The 11,379-nt window shown below is 34.8% G+C and overlaps 1 protein-coding gene across 2 annotated transcripts; it reads left to right on the plus strand.

Moving 5' to 3' along the window:
• The first annotated feature begins 393 nt into the window (after positions 1–393).
• LOC114283019 (proline-, glutamic acid/leucine-rich protein) lies at positions 394–10,943 on the plus strand. 2 transcript variants are annotated; one of them, XM_028225816.2, is made up of 13 exons: positions 394–759; positions 1,613–1,729; positions 2,539–2,603; positions 3,199–3,304; positions 4,499–4,570; positions 5,044–5,103; positions 5,199–5,328; positions 5,406–5,596; positions 5,745–5,929; positions 6,389–6,516; positions 7,674–7,957; positions 8,884–9,127; positions 10,086–10,943. In XM_028225816.2, the coding sequence occupies exons 1-13, from the start codon at positions 490–492 to the stop codon at positions 10,790–10,792; spliced, it is 2,559 nt and encodes an 852-aa protein (XP_028081617.2). In that variant the 5' UTR covers positions 394–489; the 3' UTR covers positions 10,793–10,943. The 2 variants fall into 2 exon arrangements, with proteins under 2 accessions (XP_028081617.2, XP_028081618.2); XM_028225817.2 differs by having other exon boundaries at positions 621–759; positions 1,617–1,729; positions 2,403–2,603.
• Positions 10,944–11,379: the final 436 nt, after the last annotated feature.

An 11,379-nucleotide genomic window follows, 5' to 3' on the forward strand; every position in this document is an offset into this window, starting at 1 on the left:
TTAAAAACTATTAATTGATTTGATAATTTATTAATAAAAGATGTCATTTATTATGAAATTAAAAATTTCAGAGAATAGGAAACAAATCATATTTTAAGTAAATTTTAAGAGATATATTTATAATTTACCCTTAAAAATTTGACAAAAATATATTAATCTCTTGTAAATTAAAGGTTACCCTTTTTTTTCCCTTCAAAATTTAACGCATTTATTTGGTGGTGGCTTATAGATTTAAGCCATTGTGAATTTGTTACTTTCAATTTTGATAAGAATTTGTTACTTTCAATTTTGATAATGAATCAAGACACAGGGCTTTTTTTACGTAATTTTGAAACAGTCAGGGGTCCGAATGGTATTTAATCTAATATTAGGCCTGATCAGTAAATTCAAATTCAGGGTTTAACAGAAAAACCCTAAAGCACACAGTCTGAAAACTCAAACCTCTCTTTCTCTGCAACTCTGAGAATCAGAACTCGAGAGCACATATCAATGGCGGCTTTCGATCACATTCGCAATATGCACGACATTGCTCTGAAGCCCCGATTGCTCCGAACCCTAATCAGAGAACACATGCCTGATGAGAAGCATCCACTCAAGGGCCCTTCGGAGCTGTCTCACGTTGTGTCTATGGTTAAAACTCACAGACTGTTATCTGAATCTCTCACCGCAGATTCGACTGATCCAAAGGTCGTTGAAAGCTGGAAAGCTGCAGTCGATTCATGGGTCAATCGCGTTTTGATGCTCGCCTCTAGCAACATGGTGAATTTCTATTCATCTATACACTTACTGTAATTCTAATCAATGTATATACATACATATACTTGAATGAATGAATTTCTCATAAATGTTTACCAATATATACATTTGTGTGAATAGTGAATTGACAGTTAATTTATTTGATTACATGAATATGTTGCAACATGGTGAATTTCTGTTCATTTATACATAAACCCCCACACACACACATATATATATAGCTCGTTTTGCTAAAATAGTGAATCACAAATTTTATCGAATTGGGAATCCTAAGATTATTTTTATTTGATATGATATATAATTCTATATATTTATTTATATACATATAAAAATACATACATTGTTTAAAATAAAGTAAATTGTCAATATGACTAAATTGTATATATGTATATACATATATAAAATCACGAATATCAATATAATTAATTAATCTCTTTTATATATCTTTATAGTTTAGTGAACATCATGATGTTTCATGCATTATGCAAACAAAAATAGAAATAGAACTGAATTGCAGTGAATTGTACAATTTACTCAATTTCCGATTCAACAGAACGATTTAAATCGTTTTTTTTTAAACTCATATTGAATCGTATTATTTGTGAATCATACGATTCTAACAACCATGGTTATAACCATAAACGTTATGATGAATTTCAACATACCTTCATAAATATGTTTTCAATATATGTCTGTCTATGTAACCATAAACATTATGATGAATTTCAACATACCTTCATAAATATATGTCTGTCTATGTGTGTATACGCATATATAAAATTGTCTTATTCAAGTAGTACATTGTGTGAATAGTGAATTGACAGTTCATTTATTTGATTGCATGAATATGTTTTAGCCAGATAAATGCTGGGCTGGAATATGTTTATTAGGGGTGACTTGTCAAGAATGCAGTTCTGAACGGTTCCTGGCATCATACTCTATTTGGCTCCCTAAGCTCCAATTGCATATTCAGGTATTCAAACTAATTTCATAATTTCAAATAGACAAAAAAGAAAAACTAGTTTCATCCTTTATTGTACTTCAGTATTAAATGATCCGAGGTAGTTCTCTGGTGCATGATTGTCGTTTAAATTTGGGAGTTTGCAATTTAATGCCGAGCTCAATTTACTCATGCTTGACAAGTTATTTTGATTGCTAATATAGATAATAATGATGTATACTGATTTACTTATGTAGAAGACAACACAATTTTCAGAATTATTTTTCTTCACCATTGAGAGTGGTATTATTTGTTATAAACATTTATAGCTCACATTTATAATTGTCACACGAGAGTTTGGGCTCCCTATTGTTTGCCAATATGAGGAAGTTCATCTTCAAGTTTCCAAACAGCCTCTTTTGAGAAAAAAAACAAGACTCAAATCTTTATCTTTTACTTGAAAGGTAAGGAAACTTAATCTGCATTAATATTGCTAAAAACAAAATTCATGAATATTTGATAGCTTTTGGTGGTAAGAATCCGTAATCTGGAAAATTCTAGCTACTTTATTCCAGTTTTGCTTTCCTTAGGAGTTGGGACTTTTATAATTTAATTAATGATAGAATATGAATTATACTTCTAAGCTAAATTTGAGAAGTTTTACTTTTAGAAATTGCTTATTACTGTAATTCCACTATTTCCACAGGCAAATGGGCTGCATCAACAGCATTTCCCCACCTCACATATATGGTTTCTCTGATGCAGTCCTTGGGTTGTGGAAATAATCCCTTCCTAGGTATGCAATTTGTTTTGAAAATCTAATGGCATTTTTTTTAAAGCAGCCTCCGGCAGATTCTCATTTTGTGAAAGTGGCTTCTTGTGCCTCACTATCAGATCTGTTCACAAGGTTTGGTTTCTTCGTTAACCTTATATAATCGCTATTGTGCTTAGTTTTTCCCTTTTACAAAAATATGTAAATTTGTGATGAGGGATGCTACACATGCATGATGCATGGCAATGCTTGTTGGTGTTAATTCAGGATTGAGTTTGGATGAACAGGATGAGTAAAATAGGTGCAGCAGACTATGTAAGAAGGGATTTAAGTGTAATTGCCACAATCACAACATGCATGTGCTCAACGGAACTGAGGGAATTCATTTTAAAATTTTGTGTCTACACAGGAGAATTTCATTTCTGGTCTTACTATTTGTACTGTGTCTAGCTTTATTATTTGTAGTCTTTTATAGTAGGACAGCTTGGTGGATGTTTTCCATTTGTGAAAATGTTGTTATTCCTTCTCTTTTAATTGGAGCATAGCTTCTAATATGACACAGACATTCTAATCCAATGTACCTTTTCATTTGTGATTGGTTTTCAATCTTATGCTTGCAATGCCAAGTATCAACTTGCAACTCTTCATATTTGTCTGTATGCCTTGAAGCCTTTGTTTATTGGTAATATAGCAATGCTTATTGATATTTTTGCTTTTCCTCCTAAAATAGGCTGGGTAGATTTCCAAGAGTAAAGAAAGATGCGACCTCCCAGGCTGTAAAACTTGTTCAACCAGTTTTGAAGCTGTTGAATGAAGATAGCTCAGAGGCTGTATGGGTTAGTATTAAATTCGCAGAGACTTATCACTTGCTGTGTCCATTAAACTGTACTTGTTGAAAATGCCAAAATCATATACTATTATCTATCTTTGTTATTAAATGTCTTTTACTGAATGTAACAAGTCAATCATTGATATTCTAACTCAAAATGACATGTGGAGTATGTCAATTAATGCTGCTGAAGGGTACTGCTGAACATATATTGCACTTTCCCCTTTTTCATGGAATATTGTATATTCAGAGACTGAAAAGTAAAACATGCCAGAACCAAATACCCGAGTGTGCTTGGTTTGATTTTGAAATCAATTTTTGAGAGTCAAAACCCAAAATTTGTTTGGTTTACTATTTTCTCAAAAATGTTTTCAATCACTTTTTGTATCTCTTCTCTCCTTTCACATCCTACACATCAATCAACTATTTTTTTCTTCTCTCATCTCTCATTCTCTCACAGCCTACACATCAATCAATTACTTTTTCTGTCACACCCATCTATTAAACTACAAAAAAACTACAAATCATCCCAAACTACAAAACTCAAATTTTGTAAACGTTATTTTCAAAATATACAACCAAATAAATTTTCAAATTTTGAAAACTCTTTTCAAAAATTTATCTTTCAAAATTGATTTCAAAACCAAAACCAAACACAACCCCAATTTTTTGGCTAAAGAGGTGGTGCTAGTGTTGGGAAAATGCCATAACTTATTGCATATGCAGAGTGTTAATAAATTCAATGGTGCCTACATGAGTGGAGGCCTCGTGGGTCTAATTGATATCAATAGAGAAAAAGTTATTTTCAAAAATTAGACAGAAGCAATGTTTGAGTTAATCTGTATGAGGACATATTGCATGCACTTTGCATTTAAGGTGTCCCTCTTTGTTGCACAAGTTAATTGTGGAAGATGTGAAGCATTTTCCCCTCTCTCTCTCACGTGTGCGCACACACACACGTATGAATGCATACACACAGGATAAGGTCACACTTACTTCTCCATGCCTCATTCTTGAGCTTGGTCAAGGTAAGATGCATGCAGTATTTTGTGATCTATCTTCTTCAACCCTTGTTAGAAGATCATTTCACTAGGATTTTTTTTCTGTTTGGCCATTACTTTCGTTTTCATTAATGACATTTTGTGATTTGGCTTCATAATTTCAAGATCATGACATGTTTCTGTGGTGATCACTTGTGCAGGAAGGAGCCGTTTGTTTGCTATGCACATTTATAACTTTCTTTCCATCTTCCATCCATCGATGTTACGACAGTGTATGTTTTCTGTTATCATTTCAAGATTCCCAATTAAATTATCATAATATGTTTATATATATATGTATGTATGTATTCAAATAGGGGCATTTATATATTACCCTACTACGGTGATTTGTCATGTACTTTTACTATGGCCATCTATATTGGCAATTAGTCTTGTTTGTGTTAAATCTAAAGACAATAATGGAAATGGTAAAGTAACACTTCATCTAGAAGCATAGGGCAAAATGTAGAAGTCAAAGCCGGAGAGCAGTTGTCATGGGCATGACTTGTGTATTACCATGGCTATACTGAATTTATGCTTTGAATTGAAACGTAATAAAGTTTGGCTGTGATAGTGACTTTCTCTGTATAAGTCAATCAGATTTGTTTTTTGTTGGGTTAGACTCTAATTTTATGTTGCCATTCAAGTCACTGCAGTTGATTGCTAACATATTCATGATGAGTTGACTATACAATACCTTTGGCAGGCTGAAGCTGCTGTTGTTTCAAAAATTTTGTCAGGGAAATGCAGTGTTAAAATGTTTCAGGTGAGAGCAGTTCTGAATGCTTGATATTGCAGTCTCTGGCATGTGATAAGAGGCAGTGTTGCACGCATACACACTTATTTGCTTTCTGTGTTTAGGAGCTCGGTCATTGCTTAGCATTGCTTCCAAAATCTAGAGGAGATGAGGATAGTTGGTCATTGATGATGCAGAAGATTTTATTATCAATTAATGTTCACCTGAATGATGCTTTCCAAGGTGTAGAAGAAGGTATGCTATAAAACTATGTTGACAAGTGATATTACTGGTACTTGTAGGAATTTATTGGTTTGTTTCACTCATTGCAGAATCAAAAAATAATGAAGCTATGAGGCTATTAATTCCCCCAGGAAAAGACCCCCCACCTCCCTTAGGAAGTCATACAATAGGAGAAGCCTTGGACCAGAGAACAAAGAGACCTGAGCGGTTGCAGATGTCCAGTGTCTCTACCTTGATGCGTTGCTGTTGTACAATGCTTACAAGTTCTTATCCTGTTCAGGTAATGCCATTTTATTAGGGTTAATTTTGTCAGTTAACAAAAAGAGGCAGATCTACTTTATAACAGTAACTTTGGACTTGGTCAATAGTGAAATATTATGGATGTAACTGTGCTAGTGTTCTCAGCAATTTAGTTTTTTTACTGATAGGTTAGAGTACCTATTCGCCCATTAGTAGCCCTTGCTGGGAGAGTGCTGATGGTGGATGGTTCCGTGACTCAAGCTTTATTTCCTTTCATGACTGCCATGCAACAAGAGTTTATTTGTTCGGAACTTCCAATTTTGCATTTGTACAGCTTGGAACTCCTCAGTTCTGTCATAAAGGGTGTACGCAGGTGAAAATAACATTGACCAACACTGAATTATCTATGATGATTGTTACTTGATTAAATTTTGACAAAGGCAATTACTGAAATATTCTGTGAGAAATGTTGCACAACTTTTTATCTTTTACAATTTATGGTGTGCAACTGTTAAAGATCTTTGTTTTTTTTAAAATTGTTATAGTTGTTTTTTTCATTGTACCAGAAAGTTACGTAAATCAAACCTCATTTTATGACTTTGTTAGACTTCTACTTTTCACCTTAGTGGAATCTATGCTTATACTAGTATATCATGGGCATGATTTTGATTAATTTATCCAAATCATTAAATACGTTAGTGTTCTGTATTTTCTGTTTTTACTACCATGTGAACTTATATCTCAAAAAATCTTGTATTTTCTTTCCTGTTCCTCTATATTTTCATATGTTATGGTTGCACACTATGTGAATGTTCTATTTTTTATTTTGCAGTCAACTATTACCGCATGCTGCAGAAATTGTGCGACTCTTAACGGAGTATTTCAAGAGATGTGTATTGCCAGATCTAAGGATAAAGGTCTACTCAATAATAAGGATTTTGCTTATGTCCATGGGGCTTGGTAAGCATTTAGTTTTTAAATCTCTCTCTCTCTCTCTCTCTCTCTCTGTGCCAACAAATTCCATCTGAAATTTGTTGGCTAATGTTATCAATTTTGTATCAGCTGTATAACTATGTCCATATTTGGTTGTCGTTCTATATTGAAGATTAATATGTGCACCCAATCACACACTACACATTCTCTTAAGGGAAAGAAAAATTAATCTAAGTGCCTCCTAACCCCCAAGACAAAATTAGATTTCATATTATGTATTTGTGAAACAAGCGCACCAGATTGTATTTAGTTAAATTTGAATTATATATTTTTGGGCAGCCTACTAGCGGGATGCATAGTTACCTTCCTAACTATTCGAAGCTAAATACTGCTTTTAAGATAAATTCTGGGTAACTCCAAGCAGTGGGGGAGATGGAGTAGTGGACAGCTCGAATCTGCCACATATGGACCGAGAGTTCCCCAAGTTGCTCAACAATTACAAGCTTGTAATTGCTGTATTTTGAAAATTCTCTACTCTCCCAAGTGATACCATCCTTTTATAGCTATTACCAGTTTGATGCTGTTGGACATCCTGCAGATGCTAAGGAAGCAAAACCTAGAAGCACAATCCCTATTTCAGTCCAAGGTTCAAGGATTGAAACCTCTTAGATGCTAACAATTCCTTGAGGCCATCAGGCTGAGGGAAAACCCTTGAATTAACTGTGGTGCACTTGCAGGAAACTCCTTACCAAGGGTCTATGCATCCCTAGGGATTCTTCGGGCTTTGATCCGGACACCCCGGTGCCATTAAAAAAAAAAAGAAAAAGAAAAAGAAAGAAGCACAATCCCTATTCATTTTCTGAACCTGCGGAAAATAAAATATCTTGTATCCCATTTGAACCATTTGTAGCTAAGTTGTGCATCCTTGGTTAGTGGCACCAGCTCAGAATATTTTTCATTTTGATCTTTGAAGTCAAAATGGATTTTTTGTGCTTTTGCATGGATCTGCTAGGTTTATTTTCTTGTATCTTTGTCTGGAGTTTTATTGCTACCTATTACTATGAGCCAACTTTTTCCTCTGCACAGGGCTTTTTCACGATAGTCTAATTTTTTACCGGTTAACTGTCTTTCTCGTTAGAAGTAATTTTGGTAGATACTTATTAGCATGGGTGTATATCTTGCAGGCATAGCAGTCTATCTTGCCAAGGAAGTTATCGACAATGCATCTGTTGATTTGGACTCTATTGCCTATGATGGTGGTGGAACCTCTTCGTCAAGTGCATATTTAAAGGCCTCGAATGATGTATTACTGCAGCGTTGCCAGAAAAAAAGGAAGCATGCAAGCACAGCAGGTTCTCTTGAAGAGCAACCTGATAGAGTTGATTTGGAAGTGGGACTGCCCAAAGACCCAACTCCAATATCAGTTAAGATAGCTGCGCTAGAGGCATTAGAAGCACTTCTGACTGTGGTATGTGTGAAAAGTCTGTATGCATACATCCTTGCAGATCATAGTGTTTTAACCACACTTTTGACATATGCCTCTTGACAATCTGCTATTGCTTTTGTGTTATTATTGTCTTCTCTCAAAAGCTGTACTGGGATATCACCCAATTTTTTAAGAAATTTTTTGCATTTCTGTTCTAACTCCCTTTAACGTTTTTGGGGTTATCAACTTAGCACTTTATTATGCCAATCTATGTCTGGATAAGAATGAAGTTATCCTGTCAGATCATGAAGCTGCACAATTTGAGTTGTGGCTGTCTTGTATTTGATCAATACACTACTATTCTTGCATCTGTTCTTAATCCCATTCTAAATTTTTAGCCTTCAAGATATCCTCTGTTTCATCTAAAAGAAAGATGTGAGGCGAGACCTAAGCCTCAAGGCATAAGCATTTCAAATTCCAAATTTTAATATTTAATAAATATTTTAAGTAGTAAAAAAAATTAAAAATAAATATAAAGGTGTAAATACTTTACTTCTCAAGGCATTGGCATTTCATTATATAGAAGGAAGTTAGCCCTCATTGAAAGAGAATTCAACATTCTTTGCTTTAGTTATTGAGCATCTCACATGAGTCAACTTAGAAATCTCTCTTCTTAACAGTAGTTTAAGATGTAATTAGTAGGAGTATCTTTTTAATTTCACAAAAGCATGCTTTCAGTTTTTTTGTACTGGGCATATTTTACGATAAAAGATCTGTTTCATTAGAAATATAGTAAGTAGGCAAACTCAATTCTTTCAGATTGCCCTTGGCTGTTACAGACTTACAGTAAAGGAACCCTTTATAATTGGTTTTTAGATGACTAGTGTGTCATCATCTTCCTTTCTTCCATCATGAATTTTCCTCTGATCTAAAATGAAATATCTTATTAACTATGAGATATGTAACAGGGTGGTGCTTTGGGAGCTGAGAGTTGGCGACCAAGTATTGATTGTCTTCTTATAACTGTAGCTACAAATGCTTGTAAAGGGGGATGGGCTAAGGAGGAAAAACATAATTTTCTTTCCAGTGAACCTGTCCTGACTTGGGCAGATTTTCAGCTTGCAACCTTACGTGCACTCTTGGCATCTCTTCTTTCTCCTGCCCGCTTTCGCCCTCCACATCTAGCCCAGGGTCTTGAACTTTTCCGTAGAGGTAATCTTTGTTATTAGAAAATTTAAAATTTTATTCTCCGATCTGAAAATGCACATTATTTAGGAATGTGCATGTTTTTTGCATTCTCATCTATTCACGATATTTTGAGATTTAATTGTGCCCTTGTGTAAAATCAACTTGTATTCTGTTGCATAGCAGGGTATGGTTGAAAATGGATGATGGCAAATAGAATGCTGAGAAAACTACATCTGAATTAGTATTTTTCTTATTGTAATGGTTATAAAAAAACATGTCTTCTTCTACTTGTACTAGTAGCATCCATAATTTCTAGTGCTGATAGTTTATGATTGATAAAATAGTATTTTCTATTTTGATTAAAGTTTAATTTTTAGATTGAGTTATTTTCATGTTGAATTAGCCTTAGTTTTTTTTTTTTTTTTTTCCTGTTGTCGATGTGGATGAATGCACTTAAGCAATAATAGTGGTAGGACTTAGCCTCTAGGTTCTTATTATTTTTTGTTGTTTGTAGATTTAATATTCATATACATAGCAAATAAACATATAAAAATAACTTTTGCTGTATCCCTGCCATGTTTGTATCCTATTTATAGGAAATTGTGCTGTCGGTGTTGATATCCATGTTTGTGTTTGTGTCCGTCCTTGGGACAACACCAACCTTAACCTGTTTCACTGGCAACGACACTGTAGACACTATAGGAGATTTGCTGTAGGTATTTTGTGATGGAAAATAGAATGCTGGAAAAGCTACATCTCTCTCTCTCCCTCACCAAGTACTGAGCTGCTCACATGTTTGTCACATGCATTCTTCCATTGAACTTTCTTCTGTCAAACTTAAATTTTACATAGTACTAAAAAAGCATCTTTTTTTGTGGCTGATTGTTTTCATTGAATAGCATTTATCATCCATGCCATTTTTTTCCTTGATCATTTTTTTTATGCTATTGTAACCCACCGTTCTTGAACATGGTGTCTGCAGGCATGCGAGAAACAGGAACAAAGCTTGGTGAATTTTGTGCGCATGCTCTTTTGGCCTTGGAAGTGCTCATACATCCTAGGGCACTTTCATTGATTGATCTATCATCTGCCAGCAACACCTCCTTTGATGGGATTAACAGCAGATTCCCAGATGTATACTCGTATGGTCATAAACAAAATACCCCATTTTCAACCAGCACTATGGGAAAGGGACCTGACGATTCCAATTTGGGTGATGATGACCTGTATGAAAGTTGGCTGGCAAATGACGACGAGATTGAAATTCCAGTGACCAACGATGCTGGAAAGGATAAAAGTTGTACTGAAAAACCTTCAGAAACATGTAGAGATCCATCACCTGAGAAGATTCCTCTTGTAGCTGATTCATTCAGTACTAGAGTTCCTGAAGAAAGTCGACCAGAGCCAGTGTCCGATAGGGTTGAAGGAAAAGGGGACGAAATCATGGTTGAAGCACCCCAGTTTCAAGAGCCCATTAAGCAAGGGGACAGTACTAGCAGCGTTATTGCAGACGGTATTGTGTCAGATCATGTGGAGGGTGAATTGGCAACCAAGCCTGATGACTTTGCAACAGGAATTGTAAGCACTGCCACGGCAACATTGAATTTGGAGAGAAGCAAGCAACTTGATGTTGACTCGGATATGGAATCACTTCCTGATATTGTGGATGGGGATCCAGATTCTGATTAGGGTTTTTAAAGCAAATTCTGGGTATGGTTATCTGTAGAATGTTATGGTGTACTAGTCTGTTAAGGTTATTGTTACTGTCAAGTTCCATATAGAATCATGAAAATACAAGATGGTTTTGTTCTCAAGTGTAATTTGAGTTGGGGCTTTATCATTTTGGATTTGTTCCTGTGGTTTTCAACTTCGTAAGTTCTTCCTTTTGATACTGTGTTAGGTAGTCCCTCTTTCTCTCTCCATGCGGTGTGAGTTCAAGAAGCTCTCTCTCGCTTGATTTCTCTTGCTGATTGATTAAAAAAAATTTTAAAAAATAGAAATTGTGAATTATTTAAAAATGATGTTGAAAATTGATCTTGACGATGTCTCAGTGCTGGTCTCATAGCATTTGGGACATGGCATGGCATATTACTTGGAAGAAAGAGTAAATACAAAACAATAGCTAGTGCAAGTAGTTATTATGAAGCCCTAAAACCTAGTGGGATAGTCAAATTCAAATTAAAATTAAAAAAGCCCATATTGGGGGGCTATAATATGGGCTGTTGTTCTTTGACCCAAAAAATTCAATTTAGCTTTTATTTGACTTTGTGCAAGTT

The sequence above is a fragment of the Camellia sinensis genome, chromosome 1 (genome assembly GCF_055761805.1).
Source record: "Camellia sinensis isolate YWXY chromosome 1, ASM5576180v1, whole genome shotgun sequence".
NCBI classification, from domain to species: domain Eukaryota; kingdom Viridiplantae; phylum Streptophyta; class Magnoliopsida; order Ericales; family Theaceae; genus Camellia; species Camellia sinensis.